This window comes from Salvelinus sp. IW2-2015, linkage group LG20, assembly GCF_002910315.2.
Source record: "Salvelinus sp. IW2-2015 linkage group LG20, ASM291031v2, whole genome shotgun sequence".
NCBI lineage: Eukaryota > Metazoa > Chordata > Actinopteri > Salmoniformes > Salmonidae > Salvelinus > Salvelinus sp. IW2-2015.
The window spans coordinates 76,927,532-76,954,142 of NC_036860.1; the positions used below are offsets into that span (position 1 = coordinate 76,927,532).

The window sequence follows — 26,611 nt, forward strand, 5'->3', positions numbered from 1 at the left end:
CTTAAATACATTTGAGCAATTCCATTTACTTTTGATACTTAAGTATATTTAAAACCAAATACTTTTAGACTTTTACTCAAGTAGTATTTTACTGGGTGACTTTCACTTTTACTTTTGAGTCATTTTCTATGAGGGTATCTTTACTTTGACTCAAGTATGACTGTGTACCTTTTCCACCACTGCCAGTGGCGCTGTTTCTCCAAGTGCGGAGCTCGGCTTTAAGAGTAAAAAAATATGTTTTGAGCAAAATCATTTTTTCATGTTGCCCTCTGATGTCATCGGCCTCCCACCTTGATTGAGGAAAAATAGAGGAGCAATAGAGAACATTTGTGCCATGTCAGAGGACACGTGGACCACCTATAGAGATATGCCTTTTGTTAAGAAAATCAGGTGATAAATGAGCTGAAAAGGAGACTYGAGTTCTGTGGGTATTCCACTAAAACCCCTACTTCTTCTCTGATCCAGACGTGGTGTCCTTAATCTTCTCACCTGTGGTGCTATGTAGAATGATGCCAACACAGCTTACACATGTTATGGCAAGAGGATGAAGCCAATTTATACTACTAGGTAGTATAATTATAATTATGCCTTGAAATTTATTATGACATAAACACAAACATTGTATGACTTTGATAACGATCTGAGCAACTATATTTTGATAAGGTGTTTTTCAAACATGTACTGTGTAACTATGTACTCTAATTATTTCAAACATGTTAGAGGTACCACCCCACAGAGGAATGGTAAGAGTGTGACAAACAGCAAGTGGGAAGACTACTCATCTACTCATCTATTCAACCAGCTAGACCATATCATTGTAGCCTACCTCATTTGTCCTTGCCTGGTTTCACATGTACAACACATCATCAGAGAAACGTTGGACAAGGCATAAACAACTTGTATGTGTTCATGTGACACAATTAGGACAGTTGTTTAAAAAAAATTACATTTCAGTTTGCTTTTTCTTATAGAAGTTTAGCAAAATAATGTTGGCGTTAGACTTACTGAAGGAAAATGTGAAATCATGATTTATCAAATGAACTGTTCATAGAGTGTAGAAACAGAGAGTTGAAATAAAAGCATTATCCCTCAAACACACATAAAAAAATACATGATCACACGACCTGTTTTGAGTGTCATATTATTTAATAAAATAACTGGTAAAAAGATACACCAGAGTACTATCCACAGGAGGCTGCTGAGGGGAGGACGGCTCATAATAATGTCTGGAATGGAATGGTAACAAACACAAGGAAACCTTGAATTTGACATGTTTGATACCATTCCATTTATTCCGTTCAAGCCATTAGTATGAGCCCATCCTTCCCAATTAAGGTGCCACCAGCCACCTGTGGTACTAACTATTAAAACCTCATCGCTTGAGACTCTAAACAAACTACTAAAATATCTCCATACAGTATGTACATCCATTAAAAATATTTGATTCAAAATATGGAGTGTTTAGAACATATGAAAAACATACACTGAGTGTACAAAACATTAGGAACACTTACCTAATACCCACCTTTCCCTCAGAACAGCCTAAATTCGTCAGGGCATGGCCTCTACAGGTGTCGAAAGCATTCCACAGGGATGCTGACCCATGTTGACTCCAATGCTTCCGACAGGATGTCCTTTGGGTGGTGGACCTTGATACACACAGGAAACTGTTGAGCGTGAAAACCCCAGCAGCTTTGCAGTTCTTGACACACTCAAACCGGTGTACCTGGCACCTACAACCCATAACGCCTTCAAAGCACTTAAAGCTTTTGTTTGCCCATTCACCCAATCCATGTCTCAATTGTCTCCAGGCTTAAAAATCATTATTTAACCTGTCTCTTCCCCTTCATCCACACTGACTGAAGTGAATTTAACAAGTAACATCAATAAGGGATCATAGCTTTCATCTGGATTCATCTGGTCAGTCTGTGTCATGTTTTGTACACTCAGTGTATATTTCAATATTACCTATATTAACACTACAAAGTCATTCCAAAATAGTTCTTTACAACTGAAAATACATACAGTATATGTGACTTACCAACAATATTTCATAAAAAATGTAAGTAATATAAACAAAGTGTGTTATCGATGTACTTAATTAAATTGTTCATACTCTAAGAACATGTGATTTTTAAAGCCACTGTAACATTGCCATACTTTACGATAACCAATGTTAACAGAACAAGAACAGTATAAAGACTTGTGTCTTACATTCAAGTATTGTACAATTTGTTTTGGTCTTATGGGTAATGCCATTTAACCTATCCCTCTACTGTATGTCAGAATATTAAACCTATTGTCTAAGTCTGTTATGGATCATTCTGACCTGACATGAGAAGTCAAACATAAATACGGTATTATACATTGACAGTTGCTCTGCCTGACACCTGCACTTTAAAAAGGGGAACAGGCTATTCAGCCCTATACAAGGTTGACAATAACAGAACCGCCCCATTCTGCTACAGGGAGTAGAGTTTGAGCTGCTCCTCCATGTCTCCCTCAGTCACCTCCCCTAGTGCCTCCTGGTTCTGCATCAGCAGGAGAAAGATGGCCGCCAACTGATCGTTTTGCACCCTAGAACAGATACACACAGACATGATGGCATCGCTTCCAATGCCTGGGTCTATATAACACACTTACAAACTCACACTCATCAATACACACAGTAGATACATACAGTATAACAGAAACTCAGTGTACACAAACAACACGTGACATCCCAAAAAACACACACATGATTGTTATCTATGTGTGTGTGTAAGACATACACATACAGTGGCTTGCAAAAGTATACACCCCCCTTGGCATTTTTCCTATTTTGTTGCCTTACAACCTGGAATTAAAATTCATTATTGGGGGGTTTGTATTATTTGATTTACACAACATGCCTACCACTTTGAGGATGCAAAATATGTTTTATTGTGAAACAAACAAGAAATAAGACACAAAGAAAACAGAAAACTTGAGGATGCATAACTATTCACACCCCCAAAGTCAATACTTTGTAGAGCCACCTTTTGCAGCAATTACAGCTGCAAGTCTCTTGGGGTATGTCTCTATAAGCTTGGCACATCTAGCCACTGGGATTTTGCTCATTCTTCAAGGCAAAACTGCTCCAGCACCTTCAAATTGGATGGGTTCCGCTGGTGTACAGCAATCTTTAAGTCATACCACAGATTCTCAATTGGATTGAGGTCTGGGCTTTGACTAGGCCATTCCAAGACATTTAAATGTTTCCCCTTTAACCACTCAAGTGTTGCTTTAGCAGTATGCTTAGGGCCATTTGTCCTCCTGGAAGGTGAACCTCCGTCCCAGTCTCAAATCTCTGGAAGACTGAAACAGGTTTCCCTCACGAATTTCCCTGTATTTAGTGACATCCATCATTCCTTCAATTCTGACCAGTGTCTCAGTCCCTGCCGATGAAAAACATCTCCACAACATGATGCTGCCACCACCATGCTTCACTGTGGGGATAGTGTTCTCTGGGTGATGAGAGGTGTTGGGTTTGCGCCAGACATAGCGTTTTCCTTGATGGCCAAAAACCTTCTTCCATATGTTTGGGGAGTCTCCCACATGCCTTTTGGCGAACACCAAACGTGTTTGCTTCTTTTTTTTTTTAAGCAATGGCTTTTTTTCTGGCCACTCTTCCGTAAAGCCCAGCTCTGTGGAGTGTACGGCTTAAAGTGGTCCTATGGACAGATACTCCAATCTCCGCTGTGGAGTGTTGCAGCTCCTTCAGGGTTATCTTTGGTCTCTTTGTTGCCTCTCTGATTAATGCCCTCCTTGCCTGGTCCATGAGTTTTGGTGGGCGGCCCTCTCTTGGCAGGTTTGTTGTGGTGCCATATTCTTAACATTTTTTAATAATGGATTTAATGGTGCTCCGTGGGATGTTCAAAGTTTCTGATATTTTTTTATAACCCAACCCTGATCTGTACTTCTCCACAACTTTGTCCCTGACCTGTTTGGAGAGCTCCTTGGTCTTCATGGTGCCGCTTGCGTGGTGGTGCCCCTTGCTTTGTGGTGTTGCAGACTCTGGGGCCTTTCAGAACAGGTGTATATATACTGAGATCATGTGACAGATCATGTGACACTTAAATAAAGTTCACCTGTGTGCAATCTAAGTAATTATGTGACTTCTGAAGGTAATTGGTTGCACCAGATCTTATTTAGGGGCTTCATAGCATAGGGGGTGAATACATATGCACACACCACTTCTCAGTTTTTTAGAATTGTAGAATTTTTTTAAACAAGTTATTTTTTTTCATTTCACTTCACCAATTTGGACTATTTTGTGTATGTTCATTACATGAAATACAAATACATTTCAATTACAGGTTGCAATGCAACAAAATAGGAAAAACGCCAAGGGGGATGAATACTTTTGCAAGGCACTGTAGGTGTACATAGTTGGACACTGTGTGTCTTCTAATGTTATAATAAACACAGCTATAAAACATATCCTGGGGTAGACAGGTGCTTCAGTTTATTATTGTCATCATTCACATACTGGACCTTTACAGGCTGCCCAATGAAAACACCTCAAAAGACCTTCTTCTAGAGGGCTTCAATCTCAAGTCCCACTGAAGTTAACACCTACCTGACAAAGGCACGTCAACTAAGGCACGTCTTAAACATACAAAGCTCTACTAGTTACCAGAAATCATATGTCGAGTGGTGCAATGAGAACGGCTATTATTGCGTATGTACATAGAGATATTTGAAGTTATGATATCATCATCAATCCATGTATGACCTTATCTGGCTTACATAGAAAGATTCAATACATGACATACTGATTAGCATTGTGTTGTATGTACTGCAAAATGTGCTACAAAGTAGGTGAGAAAAACTCAATGATGAGATGAATTTACTGCTTTTAATTAGATGTGCTGATATGGAAAAATGGGTGGATTCATGGGTGGATTCATGGGTGGAAATGAGTAAGAGGCTTAAACAAGCATTGGTTTTAGACAAACTGGCTTTTAATAGTCAAGAGTTTAAAAGGCCAAAAACGTCATGTTTAAACAAAACATTTCAATCTCTCTACAAAAATCACTACGGGTTGTCATACACATATTCCACTTTAGCCATTCTAACAACCGAGCTCCAGTCCCATGTGAAAAGAAGCCCATTCATTGTCAGTGTGCATTGGTTACATACTTATAAAGTGACAAAAGCCCCAATGATCGTCAGAGTCAGGACAGGAGTGAGATATATGGTTCTCTCAGCATTCAGAATGCCATCATTAGGATATTCGGATGTTACTGATTGGCATTTGTTACATTACTTAAAGTGTCTGGGACTGGCTCACAATGGACAGTGGCCACACAGACCAAGACTTGGGTAGAAGGGGCCTTTGCATGCAAATCACTTGTCTTGGCTTTAAATCACAGTTTCATATTTTAAAACAATGAAAAACAACACAACCCTTCCCTACCCCTTCACCCATAATAGCTATTTAAACACTTCCTTACTGTATTGGTATTGCAATGCTCATCCATTTCTTCTAAACCAGTGGTTCCCAACCTTACTTTTTTCGGGAACTTTTTTTGCAAACCCCACACGTCATACTCTGTAATAAGCATTGATGTATTATCTTCAAATGTTCCTTTGCGACTATCAGAGTCTCAGAATCCAGAATGAATCATTCCTGCTCTAATCAAAGGATAGACGCCACCAGTAAGACAGCAGATAGAAAGCGAAGGGGGCAAGGACTAAAGATTCACATAGGCACTTGTGTTTGGTGTAATGCAGCGTGCTATTCACAGGCAGAGTTGAGCAATAGCCTTTAATTCACATCCTTCAAAAAAGGATGAAGAAAAGAAGAGGGGAGAGGACAAAAAGCAACATATATTTTCCATATTAACAGCAAAGTTGCCGGACAATCAACAGAAGAGATCGCTCTTCTCAGCAGAAATTTCAAAGGTTCTTTTTTAGTGATCACTTTTCACAAAACCAAGAATAGAAAGGTGTGGGTGTAGAGTCATTCCTTTTCTTCATCGCCTACTCAGCTGCACTGGTAAAAAGAGAGTACTAATATATCAGTACAATGTGGTACAGTTTTATCTATTGACAAATATAGGTATTTCATTGATATTACTAGCCAGTTATTGTTATTAGCTTAAGAGACAGAAATGTTAAGTAGTTATAGTATTGGAATTGAACTGATATCAAGCTTGTGATTTGGAAAAGAGTGAGATCACTCACCATTGTCAGGGTTGTTATTTCAGCATGCATCAGGGTTTAGTAGGTTTCAAGAAACCTAAAGCAGACAGTGCTCTAAGCAAAGGTTGATCAAAACACACCCGGAAAATAGCATACCACCATAGAATACCCCCCACCACCACATATCCCCCTCCCCCACCACCTCCAACTGGTGTACGGTGAAGTTGCCCCTAGATGCTGATTTTGGGTCAGTTTTGCATGTTCCTTACTAATTAGGGTTGTGAGAGGGGAAGCTGATCCTAGATCTGCACCTGGGAGAAACTTCACCCCGGAGCACCACAGAGTTCCCAGGCTTTCTAATAGCTGCAGCAGGCATGTGAATGTGACAGCTGAACAATTATCTATTGAAACAAGCATTCCTCCCCTAGCAGCCTGGTCTCAGACTAGACGTAACATAGTAAATGTATATCTGGGACACTCCACTTGGTATGATATGTTATGTTTCGTACGTCCTTTGCAGACTGTACAATTTCGGCCGTTTTATGCCACGACTTTGCCGTCCCAGACAAAATTTCCACGTTGTGGACAAATTCTTAGGTCGTAAACGATTGTCGGACATCTTGGCTCGTTCAGTGTGACAGGGTCTAGGTCTGCCGATTAAGTACCGCTACATGCAATCGTAGGCTCCGACAAAGTTCTAGCGATGTCCACATATTTTGTCCTTTATCGCGTAGTGTGGCTGGTGTTATGAGCTGATCCCAGTGACTGACCAATAAGAAGACGGCCGCCATTGAGTACGCACACAACAATAAAATGATTGTGAATAGTCAGATTAATATAGTAGTTTGAATTAAATGTTTAGCCTACGTGCTGTGCAAGAAGAACGATTTCCCTGTAAATAATCTTGTTTATATGACACATCTGAAATTAGGCTACCTGGTGGGATTTCGATAAATGCACAAAATCGCCAATCAAATTAATTGTTAGGACATATAAAAAGTTTGTATTTGAAAACTATTTCTAAGATGCCTACTTGAATTTATTCAGAACTCACGCATAAGCATTGAGATCAAATACACCGCTGCAGGCAAATTGCAGAATGTGACGACAGAACTGAAGCAAATCATACAATCTGGCCAGGTTGATATCAAGATTTTAATTTGGTAACGTCGCACAGTGTAACGTGATAATCGTTAAAGACTGAATCTGACAGACAGTCTGCAAATGCTGTAGCCATTTCCTGCAGTCAAATGAATAGTGGCCTCATGGGTGGAATGTTATTAATATTTTTCATAATTAATAACCTGAAAATCTGGTGTTTCTTTGTCAAACGGTTTTGATATACTTCAGTCTTCTGTGATGTATTTAAAGTGCAATATTGGGATGCAAACTCAAAACTTATACATTTCAACTCTATATCTGACATGGTACAGGTGTCTTCTTTTTTAAGCCCATAACAATGTGTGTGAGGTGTATATTTTGGGGCGGCAGGTAGCCTAGTGGTTAGAGCGTTGTGCCAGTAACTGATCGAATCCCCGAGCTGACAAGGTAAAAATCTGTCGTTCTGCCCCTGAACAAGGCCGTTAACCCACTGTTCCCCAGTAGGCCGTCATTGTCAATAAGAATTTGTTCTTAACTGACTTGCCTTGTTAAATAAAGGTAAAATAAAAAAATTCAAACTTTGGTGTCAAAGTAGTTTTGTTTAAGGCTACCAATAAACAATCTGTGTGACCCTGATTTAGCCCACTGCAGTAAAAGGTTAGTTAAGGCAAAAATGAAAGTAGGGTTGTTGGCCGGAGTGGATGGGTCGGAGTATAACGCGAATGTCTAGCCACCCAAAGGTTGCGTTTTCAAATCTCAGCGACAACTCTTGCATTTTAGCTAATTAGCAACTTTGCAACTACTTACTACTTTTTAGCTACTTTGCAACTACTTAGCATGTTAGCTAACCCTTCTCCTAACCCTAACCTTAACCCTTTAACCTAATTCCTAAACCTAACCTTAACCCTAACCTTTAGGCTAGCTAACGTTAGCCACCTAGCTAACGTTAGCCACAACAAATAGCAATTTCGTAACATAACATATGAATTAAAATTCGTAACATATCATACAAAATGGATTGTGGACATTTACAAATTAAATCCGGGACATTCTATTTACATAGACACACTCGGGACACTCTATTTACATTTACTATGTTACGTCTACCCCTGAGTCTATGTTGCCCCTAGATGTAACAATGTTGTAATTGGAGATAGGACAGGCATACAGTAATACACATTCTAGATAGACCTACAGACACTGGTAGGCTGAACATAAACAGTTTATGGGCAAAACATTTGTTGGTAACCTAGATACCTATATTCCAGTGAGTCAGCCTTATTGCACTAATAATGTTGATCTTTATTTGTAAAGTAGAGACAATAAACTTGGCTTGCAAATAGTGGCCTGATTTGCCTTTTCAGGCTACACTGATCAAATGCTGTCACCATCTAGCTATTAGCTAGCTGGCAGTGCATTAGGTATACACTATACAATCTTGAATAACTGTCTGACACTCTGACTTGGCAACATATCATGGCAAAACATATCATGGTAAAATAAGGCCTGTTCCTCAAACCTTTTCTCAACAGAGTGGAATAAAAATGCAATTATAATGAAAGCATTTCAGCTCACACAGACACAGTAAAGAAAAATCCCCAATTTAAGTGTCTCACTACCTCAATATCGCCTGCAGAGGGCACAATGGTATAGCAGCAAAGGTCTAAGGTTCAGGGCTCAGCTATAATTCAACTTCAAAACTGCTCTCTGCAAGGCCCCCTGAGTGTGTACAAGCGCAGCTGTTGGCACAAGATTAGTTCTAATTTTGCAGGTAGCTCCTAAAATCAGAGTGGTCCTGATAAAAGTCCCACCCAACCACTAAATTATGAAACTTTAATACTATCACGGCAGCCATTTTGTTTGTGCAGTAAGTGAGTAACTGATTCTCTCTCAGCCAATTGGTTAGCAGGTGTCACGCACCGCCAACCAATTCCAAATGGATTCCCCTCTGGCACCAGCATTAAGAGGTAAAGAATGTGCCTTAGTGAATGATTCCTCACAGATGTCATCTCAATAGAAGGTGGTGGGGGGTCTCCCCTGCAGCACTGATGATGACCCACATTGGTGCCCCAGTGCAGTATTTCCCATGATCGCAGGGCCCTTTGTTTTCAATGGCCGTGAGACAGCAGCATATGATAACTATTAACTGTATACTTATAGAACCTGAAGCTCCAGGATATTAGACTGTCTGAAGACACAGGGGGACGTAGATGGAGAGATGGGGGAGGGAAGTGACGTACAGTGCATTTGGAAAGTATTCAGACCCCTTAACCTTTTTCACATTTTGTTACGTTACAGCCTTATTCTAAAATTGATTAAATTGTAAATAAGGTATTTCTGTTTTTATTTAAAAATAAAATTAGCTAAAATGTCTAAAAACCTGTTTTCGATTTGTCATTATGGGGTACTGTGTGTAGACTGATGAAGAAAATAAATGATTTAATACATTTTAGAATGGCTGTAACGTAACAAACTGTGGAAAAGGGGAAGTGGTCTGAATACTTTCCGAATGCACTGTAGTTCTGGTGGTCGTTGGCGGGGATCAAACAGAAAGTGTAGAATAGAAAGGATAAAGCAAGCTCTGCCAGAATGTGCCCTATCAGACCCAGATGTGTGCTCTACCACATCAGTGGAAGCCTATCAGTGGCTAACAGGTCCCTTCAAAAACAAAAAAACAATAGCCTACAGCCCAATCGCCTGGTGGCAAGGTACACTGTTGGTGATGTCATACTAGTGTAATCAGTAAATGGGTGAATGCATCGATACACGCTGCTTTCACCAGAGCCATATATACAGTGCCTTCGGAAAGTATTGAGACCCCTTGACTTTTTCCAAATTTTGTTACGTTACAGCCTTATTCTAAAATGTATTAAATTGTTTTTTCCCCTCCTCAATCTACACACAGTACCCCATAACGACAAAGGAAAAACAGTTTTTTTTTATATTTGAAAATTTTGAAAAATGTTCAGGTCTCTCCAGAGATGTTCGATCATGTTTAAGTCCGGGCTCTGACTGGGCCACTCAAGGACATTCATAGATTTGTCCCGAAGCCACTCCTTCGTTGTCTTGTCTGTGTGCTTAGGGTCGTTGTCCTGTTGGAAGGTGAACCTTCGCCCCAGTCTGAGGTCCTGAGCGCTCTGGAGCAGATTTTCATCAAAGATTTCTCTGTACTTTGCTCTCTTCATCTTTGCCTCGATCCTGACTAGTCTCCTAGTCCCTGCTGCTGAAAAACATCCCCAAAGCATGATGCTGCCACCACCATGCTTCACTGTGGAGATGGAGCCAAGTTTCCTCCGGAAGTGACGCTTGGCATTCAGGCTAAAGAGTTCAATCTTGGTTTCATCAGACCAGAGAGTCTTTAGGTGCCTTTTGGCAAACTCCAAGCGGGCTGTCATGTGCCTTTTACTGAGAAGTGGCTTCCGTCTGGCCACTCTACCAAGGCCTGATTGGTGAAGTGCTGCAGAGATGGTTGTCCTTCTGGAAGTTTCTCCCATTTCCACAGAGGAACTCTAGAGCTCTGTCAGAGTGACCATCAGGTTCTTGGTCACCTCCCTGACCAAGGCCCTTCTCCCCCGATTGCTCAGTTTGGCTGGCCTGCCACCTCTAGGAAGAGTCTTGGTGGTTCCAAACTTCTTCCATTTAAGAGGCCTCTGTGTTCTTGGGGATCTTCAATGCTGCAGACATTTTTTGGTACCCTTTCCCAGATCTGTGTCTTGACACAATCCTGTCTCGGAGCTTTACGGACAATTCCTTCGACCTCATGGCTTGGTTTTTGCTCTGATATGCACTGTCAACTGTGGGACCTTATATAGACTGGTGTGTGCCTTTGCAAATCATGTCCAATCAATTGAATTTACCAGAGGTGGACTGCCATCAAGTTGTAGAAACATCTCAAGGATGATCAATGGAAACAGGATGCACCTGAGCTCAATTTCGAGTCTCATAGCAAAGGGTCTGAATACTTATGTTTTTTTTTATATATTGGCAACAAAATAAAAAAACCGTTTTCGCTTTGTCATTATGGGGTATTGTGTGTAGATTGTACTTTTATTTATTTTATCCATTTTAGAATAAGGCTTAATGTAATAAAATGTGGAAAAAGTCAAGGGGTCTGAATACTTTCCAAAGGCACTGTACATATGTACTGTATATGGCTCTGCCCTTCACCAGTGATGGAGTGCCAGTCACACAGTGTGTCACACCCTGGGTAGTGGGTGAGGGGAGCAAGGAGAGGGAGGTGAGGTGGTATTTTTTAGACTTGGGGGAGGATAAGAGGCTCTGGGGGGGTTAAAGTTTAATGATACCTTACCCATAATCCTTCCTAACTCACAGTGTGCTTGTCGATGTTGCTTATAGAGAGGTAAAGTCAGGTGTGAGCTCTATCCTGAAAAGATAAAGGCAGGGTGAAAGCTGTTATGTAGCAGCACAGAACTCTACACAATTACACAGCTTGGAAACAGACAACTTAACCACAGCTTTGTCCCCAACTTTGGCACGTATGGCAATGCAAATAGGTTTCACATGATTACATCTTTTCCACATAAAACCTAATGCCAAAAGGAAAACATTGCACTAAGCTTTATGAAATCAAGTTTAGGCCAAAGTTGTGGTTGAGTTTAATTCAGGCCCAACGGTTGGTGTGGTGAGCAAGTACATGCTGTGCTCTTGTGTGTAAACACATAAGTGAACGGCACAGGGTACAAGGCATAGGGATTTAGTAACATATAGCTGGGTTTGGGGCTGGAATGGGACTATAGTTAATCGTATAAAGATGTATTAATACATCGTTTGTCATTTAAAACCATGAGTCACTGCTCAGGCTTCAAACAAGAGTGGAAGCATACTCCCCAAAAAAGACAAAGAAAAACATTCCTGAAACTCAGGGCCCACATGCCTTTCCTCCCTTCCTGCTTCTTCCGCAGCTCGCAACTCCATGGGAACATAACAAACCAACAAAGCCAAGCTTGGCAGATATTTTAAGACCTTGATTAAATTCCTGTGTTAGAAGGCACAAGCCACCAATCACATGGCGTTTAAGACATCCACTCCCCTCGCTATAGAAACTGGGGAACCCCCCCCCCCCCCCTAAAAAAAACAGGTAAGTGCTGCTATTAATACATGTTATTGCCTTGTGTCACACCTCTAAACAGAGCCACATCCGCCCCCTGCACGCTCACTCACTAAGTCATCACAACCCCCAGCAAGCATTGGGTCCCAGGCTCACTGCACCGCTCCACTAGCAGAGAACAGGACTGGCTAAACCAAAAGATAGGAGGRATCTTGAGGTGTTAKATCACTTAACGCCTCKCTCCCTCTGCTTATYCAAGTTCAAGCCCTAGGATGTGAGAGAGAGAGYAAGAGAGAGAGGCTGTTCGCTCCCTATGCCGGCCTCCCACCACAAGCTCACCACAGTCTGTAGGATGATGTTTAGCATCACAAACTAACAGTAACCTTTAGGCTTCAAAACAAGCAGTCTTTGTTGTTGTTTTTGTCTCCTTAAGTGCCCCTCAATTTTCTTCAGTGAAGTTCACTAATCTTATTTTACAATCTGGTGACCTATAAAGATACAGAACATCCCACCGCACACACTGGTTGAATCAACGTTGTTTCCACGTCATTTCAATGAAATTACATTGAACCAATGTGGAATAGACGTTGAATTGACGTCTGTGGCTAGTGGGATGTCTCAAGTCTACATTTCTTTTGAGGGAGTTAGTAGCTACAGGTACAAGGTCTGGAAAGTCCCTCACTGCTTTGGTGGGTTATTGGTTTAACTGTCCACTCTGTGACCAACCCCCTCCGATATGCAGGGTAAATGTTGTCATAGATGTGTCATAGATGTTGTCATAGCACCTAAATGCCAGGTCAACACACAAGGACAGGATAGGGGAGGGAAGAAGAGAGGGAGAAGGTGGTTGCATTGGCGTGCAGTAGGAGGATAGGTTAAACTAGAGTCATGCTACAGTGCCAGGAGAAGGGGGGCAGTAGGGAGAGAGGGGGGGGCACTCACCTCTGCTCCTCCTCCATCTCCTCCTTGGTCATCAGCTTCTCCAACTTGCTAATCTTCATTCCTGGGGTAAAGTGCACCTCCTCAGCTGATGCCACGTCAGAGAAAACAGGAGGGACCATGGTCAACACACACTTACACATCATTCATACATACAGTACACACACGTGCATGTTCACACGAACGCACACATGCACACACACAGATAGAAATCCTCCAAACATTTAAGTCCTCTGGGACCTCTGTGGCTGTTAGTTACAGTCCTGTTGTTGCTACAGTATATCAGGATTACAGGAAGGACACACAGTAGTAGAGTACAGTCAAAACGGAGCCAATAGTGACCGTGTGGCTGTAATTAAATTCAGAGTCAGATGGCTGATTCACTTTTATGTGTGCCAACGTCACTGATTCAATTTACAGTACACAGAGTGACATTACAACCCTGTGCTATTGGTGGAACCAGACCCCAACAGTCCCGTGTCTTAGTGAGGCAGTTTGTCTCTCATTTAGAGGAATACACTTTACTGATACAGACAGCGGTACAAACCAAGCCATATCCTATAGACAGGTCTGATAGTGAAAGAGACACTGTTCAGTTTTTCAAGGAGTCCATTCTACCGAGAAGATACAAGCTCAATAATTAGATGTAATGTGGTGTTTCATGTAACACCTGAAAGGGTACATAGAGATCTTAAACATGATCACAGGATGACAAGAGTTAAGACCTCATAGTTGTAGCTCCATGGAACTGCATTACGGTGAACTAGTGTTCATTTTCTGTCCTTAGGTAACTGTCAACTTCAAATGACGCAATAAATACACTGAGTGTACAAAACATTAAGAATGCCTACTCTTTCCATGACATAGACTGACCAGGTGAATCCAGATGCAAGCTATGATCCCTTATTGATGTCACTTCTTAAATCCACTTCAATCAGCGTAGGTGAAGGGGAGGAGACAGGTTAAAGAAGGATTTTTAAGCCTTGAGACAATTGAGACATGGATTGTGTATGTGTGTCTTTCAGAGGTCGAATGGGCAAGACTAAATATTTAAGTGCCTTTGAACAGGGTATGGTAGTAGATGCCAAGCACACCGGTTTGTCAAGAACTGCAACACTGCTGGGTATTTCACGCTCAACAGTTTCCTGTGTGTATCAAGAATGGGCCAGCACTCCCGTGGAACGCTTTCGGCACCTTGTAGAGTCAATGCCCTGACGAATTGAGGCTGTTCGGAGGACAAAAGGGGGGGTGCAACTCAATATTAGGAAGGTGTTCCTAATGTTTGGTATAATCAATGTACATTCCTTGCTAATCAGTTTGTTCTAAAAACCAAACTCACCTACAGCGATCATCCATCCATGTCACTTAATGAAACTCATGTTTCACTGTCAATCAACAGTTAACTGTTGGTGAGGTGGAGACATGAGATCAAATTTGGCTTTAAAGTCCACATTTTTCCCCTTCACCATCTCAACATGCAAAAAGACAGCTTTTGTTTTGTCCTGGAAACGAGTTATCTCCCCTGCACACATGTACAGTGATGATTGCCCGCTAGCAGCAGCAGTGGCCAGTATGCTATTCAGTGAGGATATACTGTAAGGCAGGGTTCACCAACTGGTGGCCCTCTGGCTGAATTTGTCACACAGGTGATTTTATTTGGCCACCCAAGTTTTTTGAGCAAAAAAATTAAAACATGTATATTTTATTTTTTTATTGTTGGACTTGTAAACTGTAAAAACAACAGCAAATCAGTTCCAAGTTATTTAAATTTTGAAAATCTGTTCCAAAGTATTGCCACTCATAATAGAGAGATATACAGTTATGTGATCGTATACTATGTTATTATGTTTTAGTCAAATATGATACAGTATTTGTTTGGGCTTTTTGTGGTCAATTTGCAGTCTACAAATAATTTGTAACAAAAGGAGGTGTCCAACCGAAACCTAGTCGTGACAGTATAAAAGGCCATATACGTGACAGTATAAAAGGCCATGTAGGCACAAAGCTCTTGTGTTTGTGTGGCTCTGTGTGGTTGTATTGTACAGTATTCCAGGGAGGCCTGACCTCTCACCTGGAAACACTTACTGTAATCTGGCACAATGAGACCTGCCTCAATGGAGACCTGGGGCCTCGAGGGATCATAAAAGACCTGACTGACAGACAAAATGGTGGCTGGTTTGAATGCACGACTCAGTTCCACTGAAAGGAGGGCAAGTCTCAAGACTGTAAGGGGATGTGTCAGTGGAGGATATACCCCCACAGTGTATATACAAGCCAGTGTATCTGCTAGCCACCCCAGATCCAGTTTAAATGAGGATTTGCTGGGTATGCAGTGATGTGCATCCGGTTAATGCTGGCTAATGCATTAGGGCCCTTTGAGGTTGGTTTGATGCAGTTAGTCATTGCTAAAGTCAATCCATTCAGGGAGTCAAACTTGATCTGCTTTCGGACGACTGACTGTACCCACAGCTGACAATTAGCTGACACCAAAAAATGATTAAAACATACTACCGTTGCTCTCAAGGTCCTCTGGCTCTGGCACGAAGATGGGCTCAGGGGTGGGTTCCCTCACTGGCTTGGGCTTGGGTTCCCTCGCTGGCTCAGGGGTGAGCTCTCTGACAGGGACCTCCTTCACCACAGATACAGGTTCAGGTTCGGCGATGAGCTCAAGGATGGGCTCCTCAACAATGACTGGGATGGGCTCTGGCTCAGTGATGGGCTCAGGCACGGGTTCTGGCTCAACCACGGGCTCTGGCACGGGCTGCAGGGACAAAGTGTATAACAGATATAATCAACTGTACACCTGAAATGCTGTTTAAAACAATGGAATTGTGATTAATATTGAGCAAAAAATCTGACCACGAACATGACTTTGTTTTCCAATGGCCTTCAATGGTCAGTGTAGCGGCTAATGTAGGTTAATAGGGAATTGTGTTGTATTCCCAACCTAGCAGTCCTAGGTTCTAAATATAGCAGAGCTTTAYGCTAGARTTGTTTCTATAGTACRMYAGACAATTACATTAGTGGAARCAACWYCTCACGGTAATAACAATAAYAACGGATGAGTGTTGTTTGTCATGCATAGCCTCCTGGGGAATATAAGACAGAGATGACTGAGCCCAGTGATTGTATATGAGAACTCATCAGCTCAACCAGTACTGACTTTGGGAAACTGCCAAGAATAGAACCACTGAGCAGAACTCATGCAAAAATACAGAGGGAGTGTCTGTCAAATTGTCACTTAAGACAGCAATAGGACACCCCCATAGTATCCCAAATTGCCCCAGTCTATAAGGAGTYGGTCTATGGTGGGGAAATATGGCCATATACTTAAACGGTATCGCATCCCACATTCTATAAAAAGTAGAAAATGCTTTTTTCTGCTCTGAAATTGGTGCTGGAGGGACATGACCCAGAATATCATCCATCACATGCTGAAATGTAAAACCTGCATATTTTGTGCAAACCTCTACAAACTGCTGACTCAACTGCTGAGCTCTGTGGACGTGATAACCTCTTGACACATTGTAATGGTTCTTCTATGAGTGACAGCTGTCATTTGCAGCTCTCTCTCAGGTTCTTGTTTAGTGGCTGTGTCCTCTCTGTATGCCGCCTGCCAATGACACAGGCACAAATAAACCCCCCTTCAATCCATCTCCACCCCTCCCTCTCCAGAACTTTCCCTAGCCCTGACAGAACTGGATTCGCAGGAACTCACACACATACACATGCACACACAACGCACCAAAAATATATTTTAATGCTTTTGGTGTCTGATACTTGGGAGAACTAATCTCACAGGGGGGGACACAGAGAGACACTGAGGTCACATATGGGGACACAGTGGGCTCAGGGCTTGACGCGCTGCCAGAGGCCTCCTGTCATCTCTGATCAGAGTAACAATGGCTAAAGCCTAGAACTACGAGTATAAGTAGGGTGCTCATTTACAGTAAAGTCCAGCTCTAAAGTAGTTCTACATTTGGAGAATTTAAAAGACCAAAGTGACAAAGTGAAGGAAAGAAGCTGAAGGCGATCAAATATTAATCAAAATATTAAATGTTTTGTTGACATTTCTGCCTGTGGCTGTTCATATTTGTGTCTGTATAAATTGGCCACATGACTTTAAAGTATATATTCAATTTAGCAGAGGAAGCTCATGGCCACCTGTGTCACAACCCTACCCCTCCTCTTGGAGCAGACTTTATGACGATGGACATGTCGACTAACCCACCACAGTGTCTCATAGCCTAACCCTGAGCAGCCCTCTTTAGACTACTCACACCCAGCCACTGGAATGGAATCCATTTAGCAGACCTACCCACCAACAGCCTCTTCCCCTCTGCCACTGAATTCCTCAGCTATTAAACACCAAAATACTCCATGCATAGGACCCAACTCACACATTCACAAAAGCAATCTTATTCAGGATCAGAATAGGGCTGAATGTAGGTCTATAGAATCCCTTTAGAGCAATGGTATTCAAACCTTTTCACCTTTTCAGGACCATTTTTGCCAGAATTTCTCACGACCCCACCCTCCCCAAATCTAATGACACAATCTTAAAACCGTTAAATGTAGAATTTATATCAACAAATAAACTTCCATTCATTGCATTTTGATCTCTTATCAAAATGAAAATAAACCAATAAATAAATTTCCTCAAAAACCCCATTGCAGTTCCCCTGACCTTGAATACCACTGATTTAGAATGAGATGATGCATTGCTCACATTTTGTAAATCTAAGATTCAACATCATCACCAATACTCCCTTTTTACATCTCCTAATTTGGTCAGAGAGCTCTCTCTAGTAGAAGTGTGTGAGGTCATTATTCCATTCTGCATCAGTCATCATCTCTCAGGCTCCTCAAGTAACTTTCATTTTTCTAACGGTGTCTGTACCACCCAGACACCAAACGTAGGCCAAGAGCTTTAGGATGGGTTGTAGAGGATTTAGGGCCCTGTTAACAACTGCCTGTCCAATTAACCCCCCACTCAGCTCATACAGTGACATTGACTTCTGACCTCATGCTGTAAATGTGGCATCCACTGACATGCACTCAGCCATTTTGGGTCAGTACACTCTAGGAAAAAACGGTTCCAAAAGCGTTCTTCGGCTGTCCCCATAGGAGAACCCTTTTTGGTTCCAGGTAGAACCTTTTTTTCTTAGCATTTATGGGCCATGACCTCACAGCATGAGCACATCAAATCAAATTGTATTTGTCACATGCTTCGTAAACAACAGGTGTAGACTAACAGTGAAATGCTTACTTAGAAATAGTGACACAAGGAATAAATAGTGACAAGGAATAAATACACAGTTAATAACAATAATGAGTAACAATAACATGGCTATATACAGGGAGTACCAGTACCGAGTCGATGTGCAGAGGTATGAGGTAATTGAGGCAGCTATGTTCATATAGATAGAGGTAAAGTGACTAGGCAACAGAGTAGATAGACAGTAGCAGCAGTGTATGTGGTAAGTGTGAAAGTGTGTGTATGGGTGTGTGTGTGTGTGTGTGTGTGTGTGTGTGTGGAGTGTGGCGTCAGTATGCACGTGTTATGTTTGGGTGGGCGTATGTAGTGTGTATGTGTGTGTGGGGTGTCAGTGTAAGTATGTGTGTGTGTGTGTGTGTGTGTGTGTGTGTGTGTGTGTGTGTGTGTGTGTGTGCATAGAGCCATTAGCAGTCTTGTTTAGCAGTCTTATGGCTTAGAGGTATAAGCTCTTCATGGTCCCTTTTCTTACAGACTTGGTGAACTGGTACCGCTTGCTGTGTGGTAGCAGACAGAACAGTCTATGGCTTGGGTGACTGGAGTCTTTGACAATTTTATGGGCCTTTCTCTGACACCACCTGCTATAGAGGTCCTGGATGGCGGGGAGCTTGGCCCCAGTGATGTACTGGGCCATACTCACCACCGTGCAGTTATCGTACCAAGCGGTGATGCAGCCAGTCAAGATGCTCTCAATGGTGCAGCTGTAGAACTTTTTGAGGATCTGAGGGCCCATGACAAATCTTTTCAGCCTCCTGAGGCTCATGCTCTGAGTACTCGTTCTGGTATTCCGTCTGGCCCATCGGCCTTGTAAATGTTATCCTGTTTAATGGTCTTACATCGTCTATGGAGAGCTGATGCTCTCATGCATGGTTCAGTGTTGCTTTCCTCGAAGCGAGAATAGAGAATAGAAGGCATTTAAGCTTGTCTGGTAGGCTTGCGTCGCTGGGCAGCTCACAGCTGAGTTTCCCTTTGTAATTCGTAATAGTTAGCAAGCTCTGCCACATACATTGAGCGTCAGAGTCGGCGTAGTAGTATTCATTCTTAGTCCTGTATTGATGCTTTGCCTGTTTGATGGCTCATCGGAGGTCGTAGCTGGATTTCCTATGTGTACAGATGAGTGTTCCGCTCCTTGCAAGCGGCAGCTCTACCCTTAGCTCAGTGCGGATGTTGCCTGTAATCCATGGCTTCTGGTTGGGGTATGTACATACGGTCACTGTGGGGACGAAGTCGTCGATGCACTTATTATGAAGCCAGTGACTCATGTTGTAAACTCCTCAATGCCATCGGATGAATCCTGGAACATATTCCAGTATGTGCTATCAAAACAGTCCTGTAGCTTAGCATCCGCTTCATCGGACCACCTTCGTATTGAGTGCGTCACTGGTACTTCCTGTTTGAGTTTTTGTTTCTAAGCAGGAAGCAGGACGATAGAGTCATGATCTGATTTGCCAAAGGGAGGGTGAGGGAGGGCCTTGTATGTGTTTCTGATCAAGAGTTTTGCCGCCTCTAGTTGCACAGGTGACATGCAATTAATATATTTTTTTATGGATTTTAGTTTCCATACATTAAAATCACCGGCCACGAGAAACGCCGACCTCTGGATGTGCATTTTCTTGTTTGTTTATGGCCCTATACAGCTCGTTGAGTGTGGTCTTACTGCCAGCATCGGTTTGTGGTGGTAAATAGACAGCTGCATAGCTGTGTACACCTGATACCTGACATCTGCAACATTGACAGTGGTCCGTGCATAGAAGGAGGCAGAAGAGAATGATACCTCTCTGCAAGTGGATACTGAATAATGTGGCTACGGTTATAGCAACAATAAAAAGAAGGGTGATAAACTGCATTGGTCTCACTGGAGAACCTCTTAAGAGCTGTCGGGGTAGGGTCCTTGGCCCGCCAAGTGAAATTCTAGCTGCCCCAGGGAACTTATAGTGCTACCGCGCCCCTTGAGTGGGTGGTGAGCAAGGTTGGTGTTGATACCATACCTCTGATGTAGCGGGATGAACTTTGTGTATTTACTGTCCACATCAAAACTGCATCAGCTGAGAATTCAGCTGAAGCCCCTTGGGTGTATTGTACCCTCTCCTTTACATTGTCCATGCCAGTTCTCTTCTCTTCCTCCATTGAMATGACCAGGGGGTACCAGGCTGTTTGTGTCATGTTGTTGCAGTCCATCAGACAATCCCCTGAAAAGAGGRTCAGGGCAATGGGCCAAGYCATCTGGGGTGGAATAGTGTCCTGTTGTCTCAGCAACCTCCCACCCRTGCTCTGTGTCTCTGCGTACACACAGACACATTGTTCCCCCAAAGCCACTGCCTTATCGGTGGCTGATATTACCAATGAATGAAACAACGACAGACATACCTCGACAGTGTGTGGAGATATACAGCGAGGAACATTCGGTGGGGTAACATGAAGCCAATTAGTGTTCAGAACTCTCAAGTGCAGAGCTAGCCATAGGGTGTTGCTAATAGAGGTGATGTTAACAGGCACAAACACACACACAGCTTTGTGTCCTGGCAGTCAATGGTCACAGTGTGCTGTGGCGGCCTGCAGGAATGAGATCCTACTCCATTGTGCGATCGATGACATCACCACTGGACCGGAGACCGTGGGTGAGGTTTCATTTCAGCATGTTATTGGCTCTGAATTGAGTCCAAATGTTGATTCTCACGAATAATGATTGACTTGGAATATGTTGGATTATTACAAAAATTATACAATAGTTTTGCCCTTGTTCTGTTATCCGAAACATCTGACTTTTATTAAGTAAGAACATCCTCAATGATTGAGGCCACATGACGGCAATCAAAAGAGTGAATCACATGATACAGTTTATCTGTTGTTTTGGCAGAACAATACACAGAGCCAGAGCAGCAACACTTCTATTGGAAACAGCTCAACCCACCATGACTTCCTCCATACATACCAACACTGTATAGAAAGCATGTACTGTACTGTTTAGACATACAGTATACAGCACTGCAGTTGACGGTAGCTTTTAAGAGGAACTACCTGCCAAGAGGCCTGTGCAGGCCTGGCCAATGAACTTACAAAGAGCTGCTGTTTCTTAGCTTTTCACTGGGGGATTGGCTAACCTTTTAAGAATGGAAATGACAGTCTCCCTCATGCTTCCTCTCTCCCCCTCTCACTCCGGCACTGGGCAGACCTCCTCCATTCCTCTGTGTTGACTTGTCTAGCGCACAGCGCAGGGCCCAACACGGCCAGAAGAGACACCAGGGTTTCAGCTCTATGGTGAGTCAAGCTGGGGAGAGAGGGAGTCAGTGCCCACTACAGTGTCAGTGCCAACTGCCAACTTCTTGTCATGGGCCAATGCCCGTGTTACAGAGGGGAATTAGCGGTTGTAATGTGATGTGAAGCCATGGCATTGTCTTCTCATGGGAATGGGTGCCTGCCTGGATCTGGTTGTGAAGTCCAGCTGGAAAAGGGACAGGAACAGGGCCCAGAGCAGACTGTAGCTCCAGCGTGCATGCAGAGGTAGGTAGGCAGAGAAACGAGGGGAAATACCAAGAGAGGTAGGTCAGCGGAGAGCTTGACCAATGAGTAAGTAGCCCTGCAGATTCCATCACAGGCTACTGTTAGGAGTCTGACGAACACACAAGAGAGCAGAGAGCTGAGGACTGTTCTGAGAAACACTCCCTAGTCTCCTCTTGTAGTCTGTGTACTATACACATAACTCCCACTGTGTACTGTCTTAAGATAAKTCWGAMTTACTTATGAACTACCCTCATGGGACAACTGACAAACATTGGATTTACCCAATGAGCACTCAAAGGGTACCATACATTGGCCCTTATATACTAAGAATGTTTTGCCTGTATAAAAACACGTGAACAGCCTTCGACAGGCAGCAAACTACTTCTGGATAACAGTGTCCTCCAAGTTGCATCTGACAAAAGAACAGCTGTCTCCAGCTGTTGCCTGTGTATCTCTGCCGTCTCAGCGTGAGCAGTGAGTTAGCTAGCAGGCCCAGACACATTCACATCTATAGTGTGTTTCAACACGATGGAAGAGGTTAGAATGGAAGGTGCAGAGAGGTGCAAACAATGTATTGAGTGTTTTACATATATAAATAAAGCAAAAAAGTCACACTTGTGAAAAGACACAATCAACATTTGTGTTGTTCCTCCCTGATACAGTAATTCATGGAAGATGTATCGCTAAAAGAGGCGAGCAAATACAACACTTGATTAACATGATGACATTCAAGCCTGAGGCATAGAACGCTAGCTGAACTGACTGTACAACAAGAGAGGATGTTTATGGGGGCAGGGTGTAGAGTGTCACAGCCATTGGAACATGTAAAACAAGAATGCTGTTTTACTGCTCATCAATCTCAGCCAGAAGCATACTACAGTATCTCTGCTACCTTAAGGCCAACCCTGACACATATACACATCTATAGAGTGCATATATCACCAGATAGTTAAGTGGGGAGCATTGAGAAGGGGGAAGTCTTAATCTCAGAATACAATGCAGACATTGACAAGGCCTGGATACTGGGAGTTAATTAGTCATGGCCCCTGATTGGTCACTATAGGCTGACGTGTCTGTGTACATGTATGTATGTTATACTGTGTGCTCCTCCACGACACCTGTGCGCACACACACACTCACACGATGTTCCAACGCTGCTACAGCTTGAGTATGGAATAATGGGCTTTAGTGGAGATTGTTTCCTTTCTGGTTTTGACGGGGCCACGATAACATGTGGCATATTCACAGACTACTATAGGTGTAGGGTACCGTTAAAAAGGTTTGCAGACCCGACCCATAACAAGCAAAAAAAGACTGCTGAATATTCAATACTCTCTTTCCTTGTTTGTTACCCTCTGTCTTGGCAATGTGTCATTGAACATTTGATGAAGAAAGTACTGTATGTAGACTCGCCAGTGAGCTCCCCCAGCCCCAGGGCTGCAGCAGCAAAACTTGGCTGGGTCCCATATAGCAGGCAACGGAGAGAAGTTATGTCTCTCATAACAGAGAAGGCTGTATGGGCTGGGTTTCTGTATAAGCACTTTGTGACATCTGCTGATATAAAAAGGGCTTTATAAATAAATGGGATTGATTAATTGTTTCACCTTGAGGGAGGAGAGAGAGAGAACACTCTTAATGTGCACTTTAAATGCAACTGTAAAAAATAAACATAATAGTAAAGCTCAGACAGTAATGCAGCGTTCACGTGCTAGCCCTAACTAGGAAAGTCAGAAATGTCCGACTTGCTAACTGGTTGTAGTTATCCACGCGCCACGTTCAACCAGTTAGGAAGTCCGAAATGTCTGAGTTCCGACTAGCATGTGGAGCATGTGATCGCGGCAAAATGCACGGCAGGTGGTAATGTACACACAAACCACCTCAACTTAGTTGGCATGGTGGCACTAACATAGTGATAAAGTTAGTCTAACAAAGTGGAGCATAAAGATCAATACTACAGAAGAAGCTGTAAAATAGAAACCAATGGTAAATAATGTATTGTGTCATTTTGGAGTCAAATTTATTGTAAATAAGAATATAATATGTTTCTGAACACTTCTACATTCATGTGGATCCTCCCATGATTCCGGATAATCATGAACTAATCATGAATAATAATGAGTGAGAAAGTTACAGAGGCATAAATATCATACCCCCCAAAAAAATGCTAACCTCCCCTGTTATTGGTAATGGTGAGAGGCTAGCATGTCTTGGGGCATTATTTTTGTGCCTCTGTTACTTTCTCATTCATCATTATTCATGAATCATTCAGTATTAATTCACCATTCATTTCTACTGGGCACAAAATAATCTGAAACACAACCAAAACAGACTGAAAATGCATCCAACAAGTTTGTAGAGTCACGAGCTTGATGTAGTTATTGTGTGCTAGGAATATGGAACCAAATACTCAACTTTTGACTACTTTAATGTCCAGATACTTTTGGTTCACTAAAATGGGGAGACTATGTACAAAACGTGCTGTAATTTCTAAACGGTTTACCCCATGCAGATTAAAATACCCTCAAATGAAAGATGACAGTCTGCACTTTAACCTCATTGACATTGTATCACTTAAAATCCAAAGTGGTGGAGTACAGTGCCAAAACAACAAAACATGTGTCACTGTCCAAATACTCTTGACCTCACTGTCGTTAAATATAGAAAATACTGTATGTTTGAGACCAAACATAGAGGGTGTCTCCAATGTACTCTCTGTGGCGTGTGTGTCAGGTTAAAGCAGCAGTGGGCACATTCTGTCTTTAGTCAGGGGCTTGTAAAGGGCTCATATAGGTTTGTGATGGAAAAGGTCAGTTGCACTATAGTATACATGGGGGTCAAAATGCTGAGTGCCCTTGGGAGACATTCAGTTTTGCTTATTGTGCGCTTTAGAGCATTGGTTCTGGAACGCACATAACACAGTCATTAGCTAAATGGACATTACAAATCAAGTATTGTATTAACGGCCTTGGAGACACAGATGGTTTTTCATTGTCATTTTCCCTTCTGTGACAATACAAGCTGGGCTCATTTTAAATCCATCTTGAAATGTAAGGATGTATTAACTGAATAAACATATTTCATGTTAGATTATCAAACGAGACAGCAGCTTTTGGTGGAATTCGTATTTGATGTGAAATAGCCTGCAAGAGAAACGCATTGATGTTACAAATGACGTGCTTAAGCAGCGCGTAAATGGCACAACTTTACACAAAATTTGATTTAAAACGATATTGATTTCGAATACTTTTAATTTAAAAGTAGAGCAATTGCAGTGTTTTCTGGCCAGGTACTATGCAACAAAGGCTGTGGTCAGTTCATTAAGTTCTGGAGAGTTGCCAAATAGTCACTTCATCACCTTCAAACCAATTAGTCAAATAATTACCTATGCCCGATGTTCTATTCATAACAGGTCAATGAAGCTAAACAGAATATCTTACCTGAACCTCGGGGATAATTTCAGGCTCTTTAACTGTCTCTTCTTCTACAACATTGATCTCTTCAACTACTGGGGCAACTGTTACTGGCTCGGTTAGAACTTCAGCATCTACCACTTGTGGCGGTACCTTCACTTTTGGTACTATCACCGGTGGTGGTATCTCCACTTTTGGTACTTCCACTACTCCTACTGCAGGTGTCAATGCTCTGGCAGGAGGAATGTCGTCCCTGTTGCCTACTTTAACCCGTTTCTTCTTCTCCTCTGGTTGTTTTTTGGGGATGAATTTGGCTGCCAAGACAACAGCAAGAATGGTAAAGAAGAGCGCAGGGAGAATGATAGACGCGTCAAGTTCCATGATGGTAGAATTATTTAAGGTTCACTTGACAATTGTTATGTTTTCTGCAGATGTAATAAATACTATTTTTATGTGTACATGCAAAAGTGTCCTTCTTGTTGCAGATGCCAGCTGGTGTGTAGGTCAGAGTGTAGTCCCGCGCGCACTGTAGATCATCTCACCGCGCTTCCACTAAACACGATCGTATACACCTGCTGGTGTAAACGCAGGCTATAAAGCTGCGCGTAATTTCGGTCGAGTTCCCCTCAGACGTTGCATTCATCAACCAATGGTTGCGTGCAACGTCATAGACTGTGCCGTCGGGCACCAGCTTGCTATAATGGTGGTTTCAAGAGAACTTGGAACCTGGAAAAACTATTTTTCTCAGACGGAGCTCGTTTTTTCCCAGTTGCCTTGAACTCACTGAAGTCAAAGAGTTCCGAGTCTCCAGTTGTCTTGAACTCACTGAAGTCGAAGAGTTCCGAGTCTCCAGTTGTCTTGAACTCACTGAAGTCGAAGAGTTCCGAGTCTCCAGTTGTCTTGAACTCACTGAAGTCGAAGAGTTCCGAGTCTCCAGTTGTTTTGAACAGCAATTTTCATATGATTGTATTAGCTGGGTCATTCCTACATTGCGGTGCCTTCCTTTTCTGTCCCTAGGAAATATCACTTCTTATTWAMTTTAAAATGTGGATTCCACAAGGCTTTAAATAWAAGGTCAGGTGTCCTTTACCTTAAWWAKAKAKAKAWAWYYWWWMMYWAWMGYAAMMMWATMRWWTMRYWWRWMWWRYR

The 26,611-nt window shown here is 42.4% G+C and overlaps 1 protein-coding gene across 8 annotated transcripts; it reads right to left on the bottom strand.

The window, feature by feature from the left end:
- Positions 1-970: 970 nt before the first annotated feature.
- Positions 971-26,374, bottom strand: LOC111981430 (matrix-remodeling-associated protein 7). 8 transcript variants are annotated; one of them, XM_024012692.3, is made up of 5 exons: positions 25,490-26,369; positions 15,785-16,037; positions 13,280-13,364; positions 11,579-11,653; positions 4,964-6,014 (listed from the first exon to the last, which is right to left on the bottom strand). In XM_024012692.3, exons 1-4 carry the CDS (start codon positions 25,841-25,843, stop codon positions 11,620-11,622), a joined length of 726 nt encoding a protein of 241 aa, XP_023868460.1. In that variant the 5' UTR covers positions 25,844-26,369; the 3' UTR covers positions 4,964-6,014; positions 11,579-11,619. The 8 variants fall into 8 exon arrangements, with proteins under 8 accessions (XP_023868458.1, XP_023868459.1, XP_023868460.1 ...); XM_024012693.3 differs by having other exon boundaries at positions 4,964-6,019; XM_024012690.3 differs by lacking the exons at positions 4,964-6,014; positions 11,579-11,653 and adding an exon at positions 971-2,577 and having other exon boundaries at positions 25,490-26,374.
- Between the last annotated feature and the right edge of the window lie 237 nt (positions 26,375-26,611).